The 21239-nt window shown below is 48.4% G+C and overlaps 1 protein-coding gene across 3 annotated transcripts in view; it reads right to left on the bottom strand.

Annotated features, from left to right (window-relative positions):
- The window catches only part of LOC144768795 (rab11 family-interacting protein 1-like), a 490744-nt gene that overhangs the window by 394272 nt on the left and 75233 nt on the right, over nt 1-21239 (bottom strand). For all 3 annotated transcript variants that reach the window (XM_078652739.1, XM_078652737.1, XM_078652738.1), the window contains one exon: nt 20657-20870. In XM_078652739.1, coding sequence (XP_078508865.1) covers nt 20657-20870 — 214 coding nt within the window. The remainder of the gene's footprint in view (nt 1-20656; nt 20871-21239) is intronic.

Here is a 21239-nt window from a genome sequence, read left to right as displayed (position 1 = left end):
CCGACCTTGCGGCGTCCAACTTCAGTGCTTGCATGCAGGAGCTTGCCTCCTGGATGTCCATCAACTGCCTGAAGTTGAATGGCAGCAAGACTGAGGTGCTCGTGGTGGGGGGGGCCCATCTGTGTGGTCTTCGGCATGGTGGCCGTCCTGCCTAGGAACGATTCCCGCACCCTGTCAGCAGGCTAAAAACCTAGGGGTATGGATCGATTCGGACCTTACTTTTGCACCACAGATAGGTCGTGTGGTTGGGGTGTGCTTTGGCATCCTTAAAGGCTTGCGGAAGATCTTGGACCTCCTCCCTACTGAGGCCAGGCGGACGCTGGTGCACGCCCTTGTTACCTCACGACTAGACTATGGCAACCTTTTATATTTAGGTGCCACAGTTAGGAGTTTGGATCGTCTGCAGGTGCTACAGAATGCCGCGGCCTGGCTGATTTTGAGGCTTCCTAGAAGAGCTGCCTCAAAGGCCGCCTTGGAAGCTCTCCACTGGCTTCCAGTTAGGAAAAGGATTATGTTCAAGGCTCTCTGCACATGTCACCGCATTATCGGAGGCAAGGCACCTGGGCCCCTACAGAGCCTTGTTGCACCATATAGGCCTATGCGGTCGCTCAGATTCTCCGGAACCGGCCTGTTAACGATTCCTAAAATTAACATGGCTCGCATGGGGGGCAGATCCTTCAGGCTCCTAGCTTCTAAGAGCTGGAATAACCTCCCGCTGGAGCTTCGTCTTGAACCCTCAGAGGCCAGGTTCAGAGCTAATCTTAAAACGTTTTTGTTCCTACAATAATTCTGTACCTGAGCATGGGGAGGGTACTTGTCGCTGACACTCACTATAGCACGGGGACACGCCGGTGTGCGTAACCAGGCGCTTTATAAGCTTCCATATTATTATTATTATTATTATCTGATACTATGGTTCTCTATGGGCAGCAGCCACGGCATCTGCAGCAACCATAGCTGGAAGACTCCTCTTATGATTAAAACTTTGGAAAATAAAGCAGACACAAAGATCACTAAATTATAAACTACCATTTCTAGGCTCCAAATTATTAGGCACCGAACCCAATGACATAGTCAGACATTTGCGGAGGAAAGGACACTGTATTCCCATTTAGAACAACACCGGTTAAGAAATCTTTCCTGCATACAAATCTGCTGGCTCTTTAAGAGTCGAACCATCCCTTTAAAAGCGAGGCTCAAAATCTGGGTGGGGGGGGGGGGCACAATTTTGACAAATCCTGATGCTAGCACACTCCAGGACCTCAACATCAAAAGTGCTTACTATATGGAAGAACGAACCGTAAGAGAATATCAAATGTCCTTTCAGAATGGGAGAAGGTATTCCAAGACCAACGGGTTCTGAGCATTGCTCAAGAAGTATATTCTATAGAGTTCACAGATTTTCCTACAATGACTCATTACATCAATAGACCATCACCCAAAATAGAATCAAGTAAGAAGGCAATGCTATCAGCAATTCAAAGCCTGACACAGAAAGGAGTAATATTACCAGTTCCACCTGTGCAAAGAGGGTCTGGTTTCTACTTGATATTCTTCGTGGTGCTAAAACCAGAAGGAAAATAACGGCTGGTGTTGGATTTGAAAGCAATGAACAAAATTGTCCTTTACATAATATTGAGGATGTTGACATTACAGGCTATGATATATATTTCTTCAAATGCAGGTTTTAATGGCAATATTGGATTTGCAGGACGTGTACTTTCATATACCAATTCATGCTTGCAATCAACAATACCAAAGGTTTGTGGAACAACAAGATCATTATCACTACAGAGCCCTTGCCTACGGCCACACATCCTCCAGAAGGATATTTCCAAAGGTACTGACACCAGTTGTTACGTATCTCCTATTACAGGACCTACAAATATTTCCCTACTTAGACAACTACCTTATTTGTAGTTCTTATTTCTTTAAGGTTCAGTCCAGCATCGAAACAGTGTGTATGAAACTGCAGTCTCTGGGACTCTTGATGAAACATCAAAAGTAAAGCCTTTAACTCATGAGGAAGAAGAGCTTTATAGGACATGGCTCAATACAGAGACAGGACAAGCTTTCTTCCCAAAATTCAGGACAGTCAATCTACAGCAACAGTTGACAGATCTCCTTATGTTACCCAAAGCATCTGCAAGAATGTGGTTGTGAGTCCAGAGCACACGGTCGGCAAAAACAATGGTAGTTCTATGGGCCTGACAACATTTAAACCTCTGGTCTACCATCTATTCAAGCATAGAGAATGAAAGGCAACACATAGATCAACACAAGATATGCAACATCAAGTTCACTAACAAAAAACATTCCATAATTATGGTTAGATATTCTTAAAGAGATCTTTAATTAGTTCTTCTTTTTTTCAGTCTTGGGATTGCTACAGACGAACGCAACCAACGCTTTTTGCCCTGGACAAGGGCTTCTTCAGGACTTTTACATTTGAATGTTGAGTTAAATCTGTAACTGTGTAGCCAGAGTGCTACCAAAGTTCCAAGTCTTTCACTACCTGCTGTATACTTTCACACTGTAATTTGGAAAGTCGGACACAATGTCCGAGCACAATGTCTAAAGAAAAAATTGTAGTTCTATGGGCCTGACATAATTTTACAACTCTAGTTTACCATCTACTCAAGCACTGGCCTCTAGTGACACAGTTACAAAAAGTTAATTCCAGTCACAAAAGAACTGCCCCTTCGTCTGTCCTAGAGTTGCTTCCCCAATAACCTCCTCAGAATAGCTTCTCAGCGGGGTTTGCTGGGCCTGTTTCCTCTGAAAGGAGAAAGAGACTTCAGGAGAGGTTGCCTTAGCAGCTCCGCGGTACGGGGACCTGTGAAATGACCCCAGGTAGAAGGTGTTTGAAGTGCCCCCATGGTCTCTGCAGTATCAGTGTCCACCTTTATTTTTTCCAGCCTCTGGTCATTCTGCGGACCGAAGAAGTACCCCCCATCAAAAGGCAGATTGAGCAGATGCTGCTGTATCTCAGGTTTAAAGCCTCAAACAGACGTGCCGGCAGATCAGGACACTTGAATTAATGCCTCGAGCTGTGGTGTCGGCAACATCGAGGGCTCACCTAATAGTGGTGCTCGATATTATTTTTGCCCTCTATAACAAAGACTTGGCTACTGTTCTGGGAGATGCTGCTTCTCCATTTCATCTTAGTGCGCCAGAGCGTACTTTCAGAGCAAGCCGACAAAGGATGCTCATTTTACAAACTCCCTCCCCCGCGAAATTTGGAGAATGAATGATATATGATATTTTATTTTTGTTGTTGACGAAACGAGGACCATCTTGTGGCTGTACACCGACACAAATGGAAGCTGGGAACCCGGTTGGCAATGCTGCTCCAGGTAACAAGGTCGTATTTAAGACAGACAAGAATGCAGTCAGTCCCTAAATAGGAGAAGGTATTGTAGTGTGGTTCGACAAGAACCATATGGCCCAGCGCTAGAGAGTTAATTGATACACCAGACTCACAGTATACTAGGTTGGGCCGGAATTCACAAGCGACCTCCACCCGTTTATTTATACTCCCTGGCCACGCCTGGCCAGCAGAGAGATACAATGTGTGCAGGCCATTCCGGGCCAAAGGTCTCTGAGGGATGCACGGGCGGCATCTAGACCGCTACATCCCATCCCAAGTTAGTGTTCAAAGTAAACAAAAGAGTCAACACACAAAGTCTGTGAGCCTTTGACTTGGTTTTGAATTGGGCCTCAGTTCGTACCTCTGGTGGCGACCTCCACGACTCGCCTGAGGGCTGGCAGGTGACGACGTAGTGGTGGCTGTAGTCGTTCCAGCCTCTGGGTCATGGGTGAAGGTGCGCTCAGCACCATTTGGTCTTCATCCGGACGTGGTAGCAGGGCCCTCCGCTGCGGCTTCTACACTTGATACATGGCCAGGAGTTGTTCGGTCAGTACTGGCTTCCAGTACTCGCTTGAACCAGCAGATGTTCGGGGTAATAATTTCATCACCTCTTTGATCGTAAGGGCGGTCCCGTTGGTCTTCATCACGGTCCACACCCCGGCCTCATATGCCGTGCGAAACTTCCCTCCGCTGCGGAGTTCCTTACTAGGACTGTGCATCCTGGCACTATGGTCCTGGTCTTTGTTCTTCTCTTCTTGCTGGCCCGCTCATTGGTTGTTGTTCTTCGTGCCTGGGCATTGGCAGGGTCATACAGTGTTGTTTAAATGCCCCTCACACACCAACAGGCCCCTTGGTGTCATGCTTCATCATCGGGGCCTTCGCACCCCTCTACGGGAGGCGGCGTGCTACGACTCACGACTACGTAGGAGCACTAAATAGTGAACTATGTGAGGGGGTTTACCCCCTCACATAGTTCACTATTTAGTGCTCCTACGTAGTCGTGAGTCGTAGCACGCCGCCTCCCGTAGAGGGGTGCGAAGGCCCCGATGATGAAGCATGACACCAAGGGGCCTGTTGGTGTGTGAGGGGCATTTAAACAACACTGTGTGTTCCCCATCACTTTAGGGACCACCACCACCTTGAGTGGATTCCATTCTGTTTATTCGCATTACCAAGGGAGACTGAATCCACTGACTCTCTCTCTCCCCCTCTATTTGTTTGTATCTCCATTGGCAGGGTCATACAGTTCTGGGGCCCAGCCGTCAGTTGTGGGTATGGTGTCCCGCCGGGGTCCGGCTGGCATGAGGACCAGGGTGACCTCTGTGTCGTGCATTGGGGAGTACGGCGGTACTCCCGTAGGAACCTGTGCATCGCTACCTTCGGGTCAGCCTGCTCGGAGACTGCAATCCGTAGGACCTTGTTGAGGGTCCGCATGAAGCGTTCTGCTTTTCCGTTGGCTTGTGGCCTTTGGGGAGTGATGCGGGGGTAGTTTTTAAATTCTTCTCCCTGAAAAGGGGGCCCTTTGTTGGTCTTGACTTCATGAGGCAATCCGAATAGAGAGAACGTCTTCTCCAAGACTGGTTGTAGGTGGGTGAAGGATGTGGATGCAATAACATCCACGATGGGGTGTTTTGTCGTGTAGCTGTCAAAGAGAACTGCAGTTACCCTGCTGTCTGGATAGCTCCCGAAGTCTAGACTTATTCTCGGCTACAGGGCCGTCGCTGGGTCTTCCGTTATGACCGGAGAGGGGTGTTCTTGGCTACTAGTGAGCTGACACGGTCTGCAGTTTCTTACCAGGGGGCCCATGGCAGCTTCGAGCCAAGGGAACGACATTTTTTCTCTCATGCAAGACTTTATCAGCATCATCCCTTGGTGCCCTTCATGGGCCAGGGAGGTGGCTTGTTCTTGTAGACTCGCTGGAATAACTATTCAAGAGCCTCTCAGTATGACTCCATCTGCTGCAGCTCTTAGCTCATCTCGCACCTTCCAGAACTTTCCTAGCCCGTCTCTGTCGGCTTCATCCATCCATTCGCCCCATGCAGAAAATCTTCCCAGCGCGTCTGTGCCGGTCTCAGCATTGATCTCGACCAGGGTAAGGGCTTGCGGACAGACCCACTGAGACATCATATCTACATACTCTCCGTCCTGAGCTCTTGATCGCTCCGTCCATGGCCGCTTCTGGCGGGTGTCGTAACAAGAAGTCTGCTGGATTCTTCGCCCGGTGTGGTTTACCAGCTCCATTTGATAATATTGCAGCTGTATCGCCCATTGTTTGATCCTTGGTGGAGGATGTGGCGCTGCGCCTCTGAACAGCGGGATCAGTGGTTGGTGGTCGGTCACAACTCGGAACGGATGTCCACTGACGTACAAGTGGAAGTGGTTGCAGGCCCACTTGATGGCTAACGCCTCCCTCTCGATCTGAGAATACCAGGCTTCTGTTGGCGTGAGGGCCTCGTTCGCGAATGCGAGCAGAGTCCATTTTCCTGGTTCCGTCTCTTTGGTCAGGAAAGCTCCTAGCCCAACGGGGCTGGGATCCACTAGGTGTTCCGTCATTCGTGTGGTATCGAAGTTTATGCCATGGTGGTTTTGCCTGACAGCGCCGTTTTAATCTTCTGGAAGGTGTTGTCTTCTTCTTGGTCCCACTTCCAGGCCACATCTTTCTTCGTCAGGGTGCGCAGTGGTTCTGCTAGCGTGGCCAGGTTTGGTATAAACCGCTCGCAGCAGGTGGCCATGCCGAGGAAGCTCCGGACCTCTGATGCAGTCGGGGGCTTGTTGTATGGCCTGCGACTTCCTCTGGTCTACTCCGACTCCGTCCTGGCTAAACATGTAGCTGAAGAAATCAATGGGCTTCTGGAAGAACAAACACTTGTCTGGGTGAAGGGTGACTCCATGCTCAGCAAGCCGTTGGGAGTGTGGCCCGGAGATGGCGATGATGTTCTTCTATGGTTGCTGAGTGTATCAGGATGTTGTCGCTGACATTTAGTACTCACTGGAGTCCTGATAGCACCTCATGGACGGAGTTCTGAAAGATTTCTGCCGCTGACGAGATACCGAAATTCAATCGTTTGTAGCGGCGTAGGCCTATGTGGGTCGAAAAGATCGTGATGTATCGGCTCTCCTCGGCTAGCCTCAACTGGTGGTATCCTGCGTTGGTTTCAAGCTTGGAGAACCAGTGGGACCCATTTAGATCAGCCAGGATGTCATCTACGGTAGGTGTCAAATGCCTTTCCAACTTAAACGCCTGATTTGGTAGGCGCATATCAATGCATAGGAGGATCTTACGGGCTGCTTTGTCTTCTCCGCAATCACCATGGGCGAGACTCAGTGTGTCGGGCCGGTGACCTTCTCAATGACTCCTAGTCGTTCCAGCTTTTGGAGTTCTTTCTCAACGAGTGGCCTGAGGTGGATGGGTATTCGCCTGTGTCTTAGAGCAACTGGCTTCATGGCCTTATCTATATGTAATATGATTGGGGCTTTCTTTATGCATCCCAGTCCTTTGAACAGTTGCAGGAATAGTTCCAAAACATCCTCGATCTGTAGGGTCTTGACCGCGTTGGCAAACGTGACTAGGCTATGGCCCTCGGCTGTGTGGCTCCCCACCAGGATATCGGCTTCCCTGTCAACTACATGGAAGGTGTTGGTGATCTTGTGTCCTTCTGTCTTCACTTGGATGGTCATTTTCCCTTTGAGCGGCAGTGGCGTTTGACTGCCTTACATGAGGTTTCTGGTGCATGACGAGGATAATACAGGTCTGGGTCAAGTCGCTGATATTGTTGGCACCACATCACATTCACAGACGCTCCTGTGTCGATCAGCGCTGTGACCTAGGATCCAGCAATTTCTAGGGCGCACGTGGGCTGTGGGCGCCTGTTCCGTTTCAGGTCACTCGCGAATGAGATGAGGTAGCATTCGCCTTCCTCGTCTGTTGATGAGTCCTCTAGGTAGTGCCACTGTCGTGTGGGTGTCCGGGCTGACTTTAGGCTTTCGGAGTCTTCGAGAGACAGGTGTTTTACTGTTTTTGACGGTGGTTGTCATCCTTGGGCTCTTCGATTCCGTTGACCTCCTCTGCACGCCACCTCGAAGTGGTTGGTAATGCCACACTTTCCATATCCTCCCTTGCGCCGGGCATTCTTCCTGAGGGTACTCTTCCCTGCCGCAGTACCCGCAGCGTGATCCTTGTGTGGTTCTTCCTGGCCACTGTCCATGGGCGCCTCTATTCTGGGTGCGAACTGCATCCGACCTTTCCGTTTTGATGGTGACAGGCTTCTCCGCTTGTTGTCTAATGGCAATGTCCATTGCCGTTGCTCTGGCGTCCGACAGGTCATGCGACTTGGCCATAATGAGGATGTCTTCCAGGGTAATACCTGGTTGGCGCAGGATAAGTGTCTGGAGGTTCTTGTAACCTTGAATCACTTGGGCTCTCACCTCTTTGTTCTGGTCATCGTCTGTACACGTGCTTGCTAGCTCTTGCAGCCGTGCATGGAACGCATCCATAGACTCCCCTTCCCTCTGGCGCGCTCGGCGCAGTTTAAACCGTTCGTAATCCAGGTACAGTTCGGGGTTCGAAGTGCCCGTTCAGGGCTCTGACCACTGCGTTGTAGTTGATAGACATCCAGGTGTTGGGTAAATGCGCAAATAGTCTGTAAATTTCGTCGCACGTGAAGTGTAATAGTAGGGACCTCTTCACTGCACCATCAGTTTCCCACGTCGCTGTAAAATAGTTGTACAGCCTGTTGATCCAGAGTATCTGGGAGATGCTATAGCAGGGTCTATGAGCTCGCTGAATGGGGGCAGCGCACTGATCTGCGAGTACTGTGACGTCTGTTTTTCAGCTGGGGGCCAGCTTGTTGGGAAAGTGGCAGGTGTTGCGGGGCTGCATGTGCCGCCTGGTCCGTCATTCCCTCACGTAAGTCATGTGCTTGGTGTTGTGTCTGTTGCGCTGTGGCACTGTAGTGACAGTGCTTGGAGGTGCTGGGCAGATGTTCTTCCCCCTCTTTTGGTTGTGTGGGCCTGTTACAGGCTGCACTCAGGACACTACTGCCTCTTGCTATCTCACAGGTGCTGTGAGGGATCTATACATTGGGGGCTGTCTGCCAGGGACAATGGACAGAGCCACACCACGTACGCGCTATTGTAGTGGCGCTTTTCTGGCCGTGGAGTTGGAGTTCAGCTGGCGGCAGCGTTATCAGGAGCGCAGCGTCTCAGCGCAGCAGGCCTTGACAGGGTCTGCTTTGAGACTTGTGGGGTTCAGGTGGGGGCAGGCAACACTCCATACCTCTTCCTGGCCTCTCTCAGGTCTCGCGGCAGACATGTGGGGATCCAGACGGGGCAGGCAGCCTTCCAAAGTCGGCGGGGCAGCCGAGACATGTGCCGTCTTGACGTCACTGGAAGCCTCCGCCGGCTCCACTTCGACGACGGCACTCCCCTGACTCTTGAGGCTTGATGTTGCGGTCGGGCAAGAAGGGCGCGCCGCGTGGACCTCGCGCGTGTCGTGACAGCGCTGTTTTTCACCTCACTGGGCTGACAGGCAGAGAGTAGGTGCAGGACCAGTGGTGGGTCTACGCAGTGCGGGGACGATTGATGCCCGCTCTCGTCGCCAGTGTAGTGCGGCTCGACAGGAACCGATATGGCCTAGCACTGGAGAGTTAATTGATTCACCAGACACACAGTATACTAGGTTGGGCCAGAAGTCACGAGAGACCTCCGCCCATTTATTTATACTCCCTGGCCACGCCTGGCCAGCAGAGTGATACAATGTGTGCAGGCCCTTATGGGCCACGGGTCTCTGAGGGATGCACAGGTGGTATCTAGACCGCTACAGGTATGATTACACTTTCATCCTGAAGTATGTTCTGCCTATTGGAATTTCCGCAACAGAAAGCAGAATAATGAAAGATACCAGAAAAAGACAGGTTAAAAAATATCAACTCCAGCCAGGCCTTATTTAGCAGAAAAATTGCTGTCAGCTACTGAACATGTCTAGTGAGCGACCTTCAAATGCCAACACACATGATAATGTGTTTTACATCGATTACAAGAAGATGGGGAGTGCGGTGAAGAGAATTATGGGGATGTGCCTGCAGACTGGAAATGTGACCTGTGTGACTTCGTTTGCTTGGCTGCTAAATGGAGGACTCTTGAATGGAATCTTGTCACAGTCTCACTCTCAAAGGAGCAAAAGGCAAGCATTGTGAAAGCATTTACATCCCAAATTCAAAAATCGCTAATAAAGAATTCGCTAAATTGCGAGGATTAGCATTTAAGGAATCTCTATTAGAGATTCCTTAAATGCTATTTATGAAACATTTATAAATTGCGAATTCGCAATTTAGGACCGCTATTTACCACGAGGTCAAACCTCGTGGTAAATAGCGAAAACTTAGAAAAATGCATTTAAATGCATTTTTCTAAGTTGCATGTCACACACACACATGTCCTTTGGACATGTGTGTGCACAACACCAATGTAGATTACATTTCAGGGGTGCTACAGGGTGTCCTGTGGACACCCCTGCACCCTTGAAATCGCATCCTTATTTGCGATTAGCTAATTGCTAATCGCAAATAAGGAATGTGTAGGAATCGCATTTCTTTATGCAATTTCTACATGAATCCCGTTTTGCAAGTCCTTAATAGCGATTCCTTATGAATCGCTATTAGGGGCTCGCAAAACGGGAGATTGATGAATCGGGCTGTTTGTCTCAGCACCGGTCAATTTCAGGTTGACGCCCCTTCGCAAAAGAAAAAAATAACATTTTATGATGCACATCTAATGACTGAAAGGTTACAAGAAGGGAAGGGAACATTCTCCTTAGTCTGAGATGTGCAGACTTTCAGATGCTGCTATGTACACAACATCATTACATGACATACAAATGCATGTACTTCAAAGTGCAATGTTTTCCAAGAACGTGCAACGCAGTGACTACTGAGTTTATTGACCCAGGAACAAAAACTGGCAATTTGACGATTAGAACAATGCAAAATGTATCTCTGTGGCCTCTGCTAACAGTAAAAGAGAAGTGTAGATAAACCACTTTTAAGGCAGCTAATAATCTCTCTTAGAGCTTCAGAAAGTAGAACGCCATACATGTAAGTGTGACATCCCATGTACTGTGCATTTCGAACTATAAAGCAATTTGGCCTAAAGAACCATATTCAAATCAATCGTCATCTACGCATAAAGCAATAAAGCTGAAACTGACGGATTGCTTTTTAGGGCATCATTATTGTATCCTTGATGGAGGCCCTCATCCCCATGGGTAAGATGTGTTTCGAAATTCAAAAAATTTATCGCATTTTAGGTAGTAGTTGCGCAGGTGTTCCAGCGGCCTACAGTCATATCTGCAATTATCCCAAAAGGGGCTCACCACTTCTAGAATTACCGTAACCCCGCTACTAGGAGTGAAGGAGTTCCGGCCGGTATGATGTTATTGTTGCTGGTGTGTTTATGGTGACCCATGTGCTGCCATAGAGCTGCAGAAACTTTAAACATGCGTATTTCAAAGGGGAAGACTCTGCTAAAACAGGTTCCATTGATTTAAGTTGGAAAAGGAACGAGTACAATAAAGTGCTGCAGTGATGTCGTAAAATTTTCATTTTTGTGGGGTCTGGCTTATCAGCTGCATCTATATTTTTGTTCTCTTTGACAGGCGAGGGTGTATTTTCAGTGGCTTCAGCATTGGCACGCTTATGGGCTTTATGCACTATCAATGAACCTGGTGGAAGTTGCCCTTTAATGTATACTGTGTCGGAGGGTAAGGCCTTGTATTTCTTGTCCACCCGTGGGATTATTACCCTGCCTCAGTGGTCGAAGTGGGGAAAAAAAAGTAGGGGAACTGTGGGTGGAGAATTGGGGAGCGGGAATAACGAAGATTGGATCAGTGGGCGGAGTCAGGGGCGTGGCTAGAAATAGCAAAACATACCAATTTTTAGTATGTTTAGCATTTCACTGTCCAGTTACAGCTTATAACGTTATTTAATTCAATATAAACATGTTTATTTGAGGTTTAATTCAGAAAAAAGCAAACACTCATAGGGAATACAGGTTTATGTAAAGCGTGCAAAATATAAGCAGGAACAACATGTTACCTTAATGCTTTTACTCTCATTGTTCAGAAATCCATGAGAATTTTTTGTCTTAAACATTGAGGACATGAATACTGGGCTCCTCCTGTACACATGGGTTAAGCAGGGCTTAGAAGAGAAAGGGACACTTCCATAAAATCTAGATTCACAGAAACCCACAAAGGCTCCTTCATATTCATGTCAGCCAACTAGCTGCTCAATCATAATATAGCAAAAAGAAGAACTGGTGAACAGAATGCAGAACAATATCATACATTCACCCCAGTACAGAGATCTGGGCCTAAATCAATCGTTTTTTTGCTCACCATGTCATTCCAGTTTGTACCCAGCCATATGCAAATCAGTCTTGATCCTGCGCCCAATGGGAACAGTCCAGCCCAAACTGCCAAGCCAGGTCCTCCCTAGACTGGAAACAAGCATCCTAGGACCGGTTATGGGGTTTCACCCTTCATCAGCCAGGATAGCTTGATATCAGTGGCAAGGAGAGTACGGGACTCACGTCTGGGCATACCCGTCCCACTCGGGGTGACAAAAGCAAAAATAAATACTGATGGACAGAATGCAAAACAATGTCATACATTCACCCCAGTACAGAGATCTGGCCCTAAATCCATCATTTTTTTTTCACCACTTCTGTCCGTTCACCTCTCCTGTCCCTTCACCGCTCCTGTCCATACACTGCTCCTGTCGGTCTACTGCTCCTGCCCGGTCACTGCTCCTGCCTAATCACTGCTTCTGCCCCGTCACCTCTCCTGCCCGTCACCTCTCCTGCCTTTCAGCTCTCCTGCCCCGTCACTTCTCCTGCCCAGTCACCACTCCTGCCCGGTCACCACTCCTGCCCGGTCACCACTCCTGCCCGGTCACCAATCCTGCCCGGTCACCACTCCTGCCCGGTCACCACTCCTGCCCGGTCACCACTCCTGCCCGGTCACGTCTCCTGCCCAGTCACGTCTCCTGCCCAGCCACCTCTCCTGCTTAGTCACCTCTCCTGCCCAGTCACCTCTCCTGGCCGTCACTTCTCCTGCCCCGTCATTTCTCCTGTCCAGTCACCACTCCTGCCCAGTCACCTTTCCTGCCCAGTCACCTCTCCTGCCCCGTCACTGGTCCTGCCCCTGCCCCATCACTTTTCCTACCCGTCACTTTTCCTGCCCCATCACCGCTCCTGCCCATTTACAGCTCCTGCCCGTTCACTGATCCTGTCTGGCCAGCACTCCTGCACGACCACCCCTCCTGCCCCATCACTTCTCCTGTCCCATCATTTCTCCTGCCCCGTTTACTGCTCCTATCCGTTCACTGCCCCTATCCGTTCACTGCACCTATCCGTTCACTGCACGTGCCCGGTTACCGCTCCGGCTCATGCCTAATCACTGCTCCTGCTCCGTCACCGCTCCTGCCCAGTCACTTCGCCTGCCCCGTCACCTCAACTTTCCTGTCGCCTCTCCTGTCCCGTCACTTCTCCTGCCCGTTACTTCCCGTTACTTCTCCTGCTTCGTCACCTCTCCTGCCCCATCACCTCTCCTTTCCTGTTGCCTCTCCTGTCCCGTCACTGCTCCTGCCCCGTCACCTCTCCTGCCACGTCATCTCTCCCACCGTCTCACTTTTCCTGCCCTATCCCATCTCCTGCCTGTTACTTCTCTTGCCCGGTCACCTCTCCAGCCCCATCACCTCTACTTTCTTGTAGACTCTTCTGCCCCATCACTGCTCCTGTCCCGTCATTGCTCCTGCCCTGTCACTTCTCCTGCCCCGTTACTTCTCCTGCCCCATCACTTCCCCTTTCCTGTCGCCTCTCCTGTCCCGTCACTGCTCCTGACCATCACCTCTCCTGCCCTATCACTTCTCCTGCCCCATCACCTCTCCTTTCCTGTCGCCTCTTTTGTCCCATCACTGCTCCTGCCCTGTTCACTCTGTGTACAACATTGACAAATTACACAAGGGGGCAAGGTCCCCACTGTACTCTGGTTAGGGCATGGGTACTCACAAAATTTCTCTCGGGGGCCAAATTTACAGTGTGGTTTGTGTCCGAGGGCCGCACCGGTGGGGGCGGTGTCAGTGGGGAGGGGGCGGGGCTGGAGCAACAACAAAAACTGTGACCATGAGGTTGATCACAGGTCCCTGCAGCGTACGCCTTCGTCCACTGAGCCACCAGATACACATCTCTCTCTCTTTCTCTATCTCTATCTCTCTCTCGGTCTCCCTCCCTCTCTCTAGCTCTCTCTCTCTCCCCCTCCCTCCCTCCCTGTCTCACTCACTCTGACTGTCTCAATCCCTCTCACTCCCTCTCTCCCCCTCTCTCTCCCTCTCTGTCTCCCTTTGTCTCACTCCCTCTCCGTCTCCCTCTCTCTGTCTCCCTCTCTCCCTCCCTCTGTCTCCCTCCCTGTCTCCCTCCCTCTGTCTCTCCCTTCCTCTCCCTCCCTCTGTGTCCCCCTCCCTTCCTCTGTTGCCCCCTGACTCCCTCTGTCTCTCTTCCTCTGTCTCCCTTCCTCTGTCTCCTCCCTCTGTCTCCCTATCTCTGTCTCCCTCTCTCTGTCCTCCCTCCCTTTCTCTGTCTCCCCTTCCCTTCCTGTCTCCTCCTCCGTTCCTCTGTCTCCCCCTCCCTTCCTCTGTCTCCTCCTGTCTCCCTCTCTTTGTCTCCCTCCTCCCTCTGTCTTTCTCCCTCCTCCCTCTGTCTGTCTCCCTCCACCCTCTCTCTGTCTCCCTCCCTCCGTATCCCTCCCTCCATCTGTCTGTCTCCCTCCCTCTGTCTCCCTCCCTCTGTCTCCATCTGTCTGTCTCCCTCTGTCTGTCACCCTCTGTCTGTCTCTGTCTGTCACCCTCTGTCTGTCACCCTCTGTCTCCCTCTGTCTGTCACCCTCTGTCCACTCGTCTAACCTTACGTGTTTTTATTATTTACACTTTTGCATTCGAGAAATATGAGGGCCACGAGAGGGACCATGCACCTGTCAACTCACCCTCTTTTTAATTATGTTCATCCACTTGGCAAGCAAAGGGGCCTCTGTAAATATTAATGCAATCCCCAACTTTTCAAACCCATATCACCCTCCAAAAAAGTGTTGAATTCCCTGTGAAACTTAATCGGATCACCTCTTAAACCTAATTTTGAGCCAAGCGGCTGACAGGTACAGAGATATTTTTTTAAGTAATATAGTGAACAAGAGTTATTTGTGCTGTGTAAAGTAGTATTGTTAATGCAGGAAGAGGCAGCAATTCAACTTGTTGAAAAGGCTTATAAAGTTGTTCATCTGCCCACGCTGCAGACGGTCGAGCCAGGAGACTTGGACTCGAAGCCCCTGTTCCCAAAATCAGATCCTGGAAACTCACTCCTTTTCACCTGCCGCTGCTCCTTTATTTAAACCAGGGGCACACAGAGGCGTTTGTTTTCCCAATGTTTTATTGGGGGGAAAAAATTAATTTCGTTTTTTACTAAAACTGGACTTGTTGCAGAGAGTAGTAATATACTACATACAAAGTTACAAGCAAGGGTGGCTCCTCAGCTACCAATAGTAAAAGTTTGCAAAATCCTCACCTCCTTCCAAAAAAATCGAATATAGGGAAATCTTCTCGGAAATCACTAACTACGATCTCACTGGTACATGATATGCTAAAGGCAGGCGGCGAGGGCATTGTCATTCGAAAGGGGGTAATCAGCCTCAATCGAAATGACAATGGGCCTGCCCTCGGTCTGTGCAAGCTCAGGGAGGGGCGGCTGCAGCCTCTGGAGTCAAGAGAAGTGCGAGCTGCAGCAGGAAGCTAAATGAAAAATATATTGTTTTAAAGTAGAACTATTCTTACCGTCCCGGGATGCTTTTTTTGGAAGACAGAAGTAGGGGAGCGGACTAGAATATTTTTTTTAAGTAGGTGTACGCCGTGCCCTTCCGATCCCCCCCACTTCTACCACGGCCCTGCCTTGTCTGCCTACTTGAACACTTCTGGGGCGGCCGTTAATATTCCTTTAACCATGGGAAAAATTAAATGGAGCACTGAGTAGAGGATAGCGTTTCCACAACAAAGTCTTCCTCCTCCTGTGTTTTGTGCAACTCCACCTTATGGTAAGTGACTGCCCTCTGAAAAACCTCATGATACAATGTGGTGTCATCTGGTGTGTATGGCTTTGCTGGCTACAGATCAGGATCAGTATCCCCATGTCATAATTATTCCAATGGGTCATACTTTGGCTGTGGGTCCAACGGTGCATCCTATGCGTCTTCATGAGAGCCTGGACTATCCCCCCCACAAAGCTATAATGTGGGGAGCTTTGTGCTGTTTCAGACAAAGGGACTGGCGGTGATGGAGGGGAAAGTGACAGTCTGGTAGCTCAGTTACTAATGGCTTCCTCAAAAGTCAATTACCTCTTAGGAGGCAGTGGGTCTTGAGGCTTTGGAGGTGGCTGAGTCAATATCATGCCAGTTTGTGGGGGATCATGATGTGCATCTACCTGTCATCGAGCTCCTCATGGAGCTGTTGCAAGATCAGCTGGTCTTGGTCCTCGGAGACCGTGGACACCGAGCAATTAAGCGCCAAAGGATTTTGCACCGCTGGTATCGATGTCGATTTTGACACTGAAGAAGGCTTCAGAGGAAAATGGCACAAGGTAGATTTAGGTGCTCCAAGCTAAGGATGGCCAGGAGGGTGCTTTCGACTCCGGATTCGAAATTCGAGAGCTGAAACCTCAGGGTATGCATTGGTGCTGGGAGGTGTCTGGGTCCCGAATCCGAAGCGAGTTTGCAGTGCAAACCATGGCCCTGAGTCAGCAGCAGACTGGAAGCCTGGTGCTGGGATTCAGCCCTCAAGGCATGATTGTCTCAAAGGTGGGGTTCGGCCTCCATTTGATTTCGGGGAGGAGCGTGAGGCATTGTACTCTCATATGACATCTTTTTTATCTGGACCTGCGCCATCTGAAGTTCTTGTCTTCGGATTCCGAGAAGGAACTAACTTCGGGGGAGAAGATCTGTGCCTTGGCGGACAAAGTCCTGGCTGAGGTTTGATCTCGATGTCCCAGTCACCGAATAGATCAGTGGTGTCGCCCCCCCTTCCTCTGAGCCATAGCTTGTGATGCATGACGTCAAGCCTGGTGGCAACGCAGCATTTCTTTTAGACCAGAAGGCAAGGCACGAGGAACAGGAAGCCTTGTTGTGATTCAGAGAGAGACAAAGATTATACACCCGGTGATGGTAGGACCAGGGGTTCTTGCCTCGACACTGAGGGCAATGTTGACAAGGAGACTTTCCATTATAAAGAGGATATTTTCTGTGCTGAATACAGTGAAATACGCCCCAGAGAGGCGAGACTCCAAAAGGGTCGACAAGGAGTCGCAGTCGGCAAAACCGACAAGTAACATGCCGAAACCCAGACGATAAACACATGGCAATTGTTCACCTGCAGGTGAAGAGGAGTTGAGGAGGTTCAAAGGCGACGACTAAGAGACATCGACCTGAAGCTCAATGGAACACATTTGAACCCGACAGCGGGAAAAAAATCTAACAGCGGAGCAAATGCACATGCGCAATACCAGCAATCGGTTGAGTCACTATAACTCCTGACTTGAAGACTTGTTAAAAAAAAAAATTGCACATGTGCGAGCTCAACACTAGATGGCAGGAGTATACACAGCATGTCTATCTAGAGCTACACATGCCACGAACATAATATTACCAGTCCTTTCCATGGAGTGTACAGATTCCCAGGATTTTAAAATAGCTCTCCAAATCTATATACAAAGAACAAAAGTTTTCAGCAAGTTGAGTGCTCTTTTTGTATTCTATGGAACAGTTAACAAAGGAAAAAAAATATCAACTCCCACAATAAGTAAGCGATTAGACAAGCTGTATCACAAACCTGCTTGGCAGCAGGAGTCAAACTGCCACAGTCAATACAAGGTATGTCAACATGGGCAATCTCTTGTAGTTAAGTTACCCCCAGGTAACTTAACTACAAGAGATTTGCATGGCCGTTATGTGGTCCACTCCAAACAGTTTCATATCCAATTATCATTTGGATTTGGGGAGATGGGTCTGTTCATTTTGCTTCAGGTGTCCTGCAAGCTGCAATGAAGTAATTGTACGCATTATCAAATAGACGTATGGCAGATTGTGGTGCAGCTTCTGTATATCCTCAAACAGTATCGACTGGGACTAGGAGCACTTACAAGGGGGTAATGATTTAATTACTTACTAGTTAACTTCATTACCCCGAGTTACGGTGCTCCTCGTCCCAGTCCGACGCTCCCTCGCTCCCTAATTAATGGAACTTACAAAATGAACAAGAATTTACAATGCAATAGGTCTCGCACTTACCCGAGTTTGGGCTATTGGCATTGTAAATGACAATGCCTTTTATTTATGTTTTGGTTTTTAAAACCTAAATAAAACGCATTATCATTCACAATGCTAATAGCTTAAACTCTTGCAAATGCGAGATATATTGCTTTGCAAATGCTTGTTTTCAATGTTTGGATCACTGTTCTGTTTAAACTGTGCTGCGGAGAGAGGCATACTGGACCGACCTCGGCCACGCCCCCTATTTCTTGGGGCATCATCACACAGTAATCTCTTCTGCTGCCTGGGTGGTATGATTACATAATAAAAATGTACCACACAGCACCGTGAAAACCTACACTATTACTGCCTATCCATGTACAATCACAAGAAGTAAGATCCCTGCACTCTTACAATACCACATCTTGCAGTGAACCATTAGGGACAGATACTCTCTTGCACCCTCAGGGTATTATGTAAAGCACTCTGACACCTTCGGGTCGAGTTCCCACTGAATAAACATGTAAAAACAAAATAGGACAGAATGAAGACAGAGGTTGAAAACGGCAGAGAAGGAGGCGGAAGTGCGAGAAGGAGACAGAGTGAAAAGGAGAGGTTAGATGAAAGGGGCAGAGCGAGATTGTGAGAGAAAACCAAACAGTGAAGGGGAGAGGAGTGGAAAACGGAAGTATCGATTGATGGGACAATTCAGTAAGCAATGAGCAGGTATCCAAGTGCACCATCTACGAAGTTTCACAGGCTGCCATGGTAATAAAAAAAAACATGGATGCGGGTGTCACGGTTTGTTTTAGCATGGCGGCCTGTCCGCATAAAAGTGATTTCAAAATGCATGAAAGCAAACACCGTGCTTAAAGGTAGCGCTGCGCCGTCCACAATGAAGTAATTTCAAAATACATGAAAGTGGGCGCTGTGCTTAAAGTTAGCTCTGTGCCCGTCTACAATAAAGTAAATTAAAAATACATGAAAGCGGGCGCCATGCTTAAAGTTAGTGCTGCCCCCCTCTTCAATAAAGTAATTAAAAAATATATGAGAGTGGGTGCCATACTTAAAGTTAGCTGGGCGCCCGTCCACATGAAAGTAATTTAAAAATACATGAATGCAGGCGCCATGCTTACAGTTAGCACGGCGCCCGTCGACATTAAAGTAAATAAAAAATACGTGAAAGCAGGTGCCGTGCTTACAGTTAGCGAGGTCGCCCGCCCACATGAAAGTAATTTGAAAATACATGAAAGCGGGCGCCCTGCTTACAGTTAGCGCAGCACCCGTCCACATAAAAGTGATAAGGGTGGAAGGTTTATCACGTAATTAGAGCGTGGAAGCAGAAGCAGAATGAAAACGGTGTTGGAAAAAGCACGAAAACAATAAAGAACAAGTGCGGCCGCGAACCAAATGGAGCCCACAAGTGGTGCGCGCACCCGCGCTTGGGAGAGCAGTCTTCACTTTTCAAGCACTGCACTCGTGCGTGTGGCGCAACGCTGCTCGTTACCGCAAGGTGCATGCCACCACAAGCACCAGTGCAGTGCTTGAAAAGTGCAGACCGATGGCTAAAGATCCTCCTAGAGCAGCGCATGCGCGCTGCCTAGGCGAGACCTAAAAAGCTTGTAACATGGATTGAAGCCATAAAGGAGGGAGGAGCCATTTATACGCTTAACTAAAAATAGTTAAAGGGTTATAGAAAAAGTGGTGTAACTAGGACGTTTGTGTAACGGGCTGTTGACAGGTGGGACAAGCTCATTCAGTATCGACAAGGACGAGGAGCACCGTAACTCGGGGTAATGTAGTTTTCCAGTAAGCAATGAAATAATTACCTCTCCCCATCCTGAGGTATTTACCACCTGTGGTAAATACCTCCTATTTCAAATTTTCAAAATACCGAACTTTTTACAAGACTTTTACCCTAATAGATTTTGAAAGGTTTGCCCTGTCGGGGGAAATCTGCGAGGGTGTGTAATAATTACACACCTCCTAACTCTGATGGTTGTGAAAATGAGCATTTGCAAAATGATCGGAACGTAACCCTCAACTTGTAATGAGGGCCAAAATCTAACTGCACATATGCCCGCATTTCTATGCAAAAATGCTTTTCAAGAGAAACATTTTACATTTCAAAATGTAAATGGCTTGGAAATTCCGGTCTTCCCATGTGCCATACCGGCCTCAGAAAAATATTATTGTCCTTCACTACATCCAACAAATGTCTGCCTGGCCCACACCCTCAGCAGGAACATGCAAATCAGTACACTAACAAATAAACCAAATTTCAAACCAAGATTCATACTTCCATATGTCACAATGGATGTTCATGCAGCCTTTGTAGTTGCACTCACTGCAAAACTGGACTATGATAACACACTGTAGATATGGATACCTAAAAACAGCTTTAATGAACACTTTCAAAAGATACAAACTGATGTGCAATCCCTACCTATGGGGGCACAGTAGAAGAGGCAAACTCCTCCCCATCAGTGACAGCCATACAGACGCTATCTAATTAAAAAAAACTCTGCGTAAATTACAAACCTTTTACCTGGACCATTTCATATTAACACTACAGTAAACCCCAATCTAAACACCTCACAATAAGGAATGATTCACCAAGAACTTTGCTTGGTCTCTATGATCATCCAAGCATTTCAAACGCACTCCACAGAGAAGGGCCGTTTTACACTGGGCCCTCCTCCCCCAACACTGGAATCAACTGCCAATTCACACCAAAGCTCTATCTCACCCTCTGTAATCAGGAAATCTTCAAGACCATTCTTTTCTGGGAACTTCCTACTGGGAAGGAAATAATACCCCAAAACTGATGGATACGCTTTCCTAACCTGGACGACATTTAGTGCTATGTGCGCACTGCAAGACACAGACATAAAACATATATCTAAAAGGTGATCCTACTGTAGAGAAGCAGGGTACATCAAACTTACCGTGCGTGGTTTTAAAGCTGAAGTCTCACTGGGAGAGCTTACTCTGCCTATGGGCACTTTCCTGCGAATCATATTCATCAAAAAATTCTTGGAGGGCTGTTCAGTAATCCTGGGCAAGCTAACTTCATCCAAAATCTGCATGAAGGCGAGGCTGATCTGTATCTGCCCTCTGGCCTTCTCCCTCTGACCGGGCTTCGAGCCAAGGCTGAACCATCTGCATGAAGAAAACCTTATTATATAATGCAAACATATTTCATATTTCATACAGTAGGTTAAAACTTGAAGCTGAGGTGAACAAGTTTAGAAGAAAGGAGAGTTGGAAGGCAGAGAACTTCAAAGTTCCAGTACATATCCGAACCCACCCTCCAGACACACCAGCGTGTTTCAGATCCCCAGTTCTGAACTGTCCTGTAGGAGTCCAGTGTAAGCAGACAGGCAGTCTGGATGAATGGTTGTAAGAGCCAGTAATGAGTAACTTACTTGCACACAGCCACCTTCCTATAGACAGGAATGGGAACATTACAAAGCCTTCTCATAAGTTTAGTGTGCAAACAGTGAGCACCACTCTGAAGAAACAAAAGCC

This window comes from Lissotriton helveticus, chromosome 7 (assembly GCF_964261635.1).
Source record: "Lissotriton helveticus chromosome 7, aLisHel1.1, whole genome shotgun sequence".
NCBI classification, from domain to species: Eukaryota; Metazoa; Chordata; class Amphibia; order Caudata; family Salamandridae; genus Lissotriton; species Lissotriton helveticus.
The sequence above is the reverse complement of the archived record's forward strand: the minus strand, read 5'-3'. Positions and strand labels throughout refer to the sequence as shown.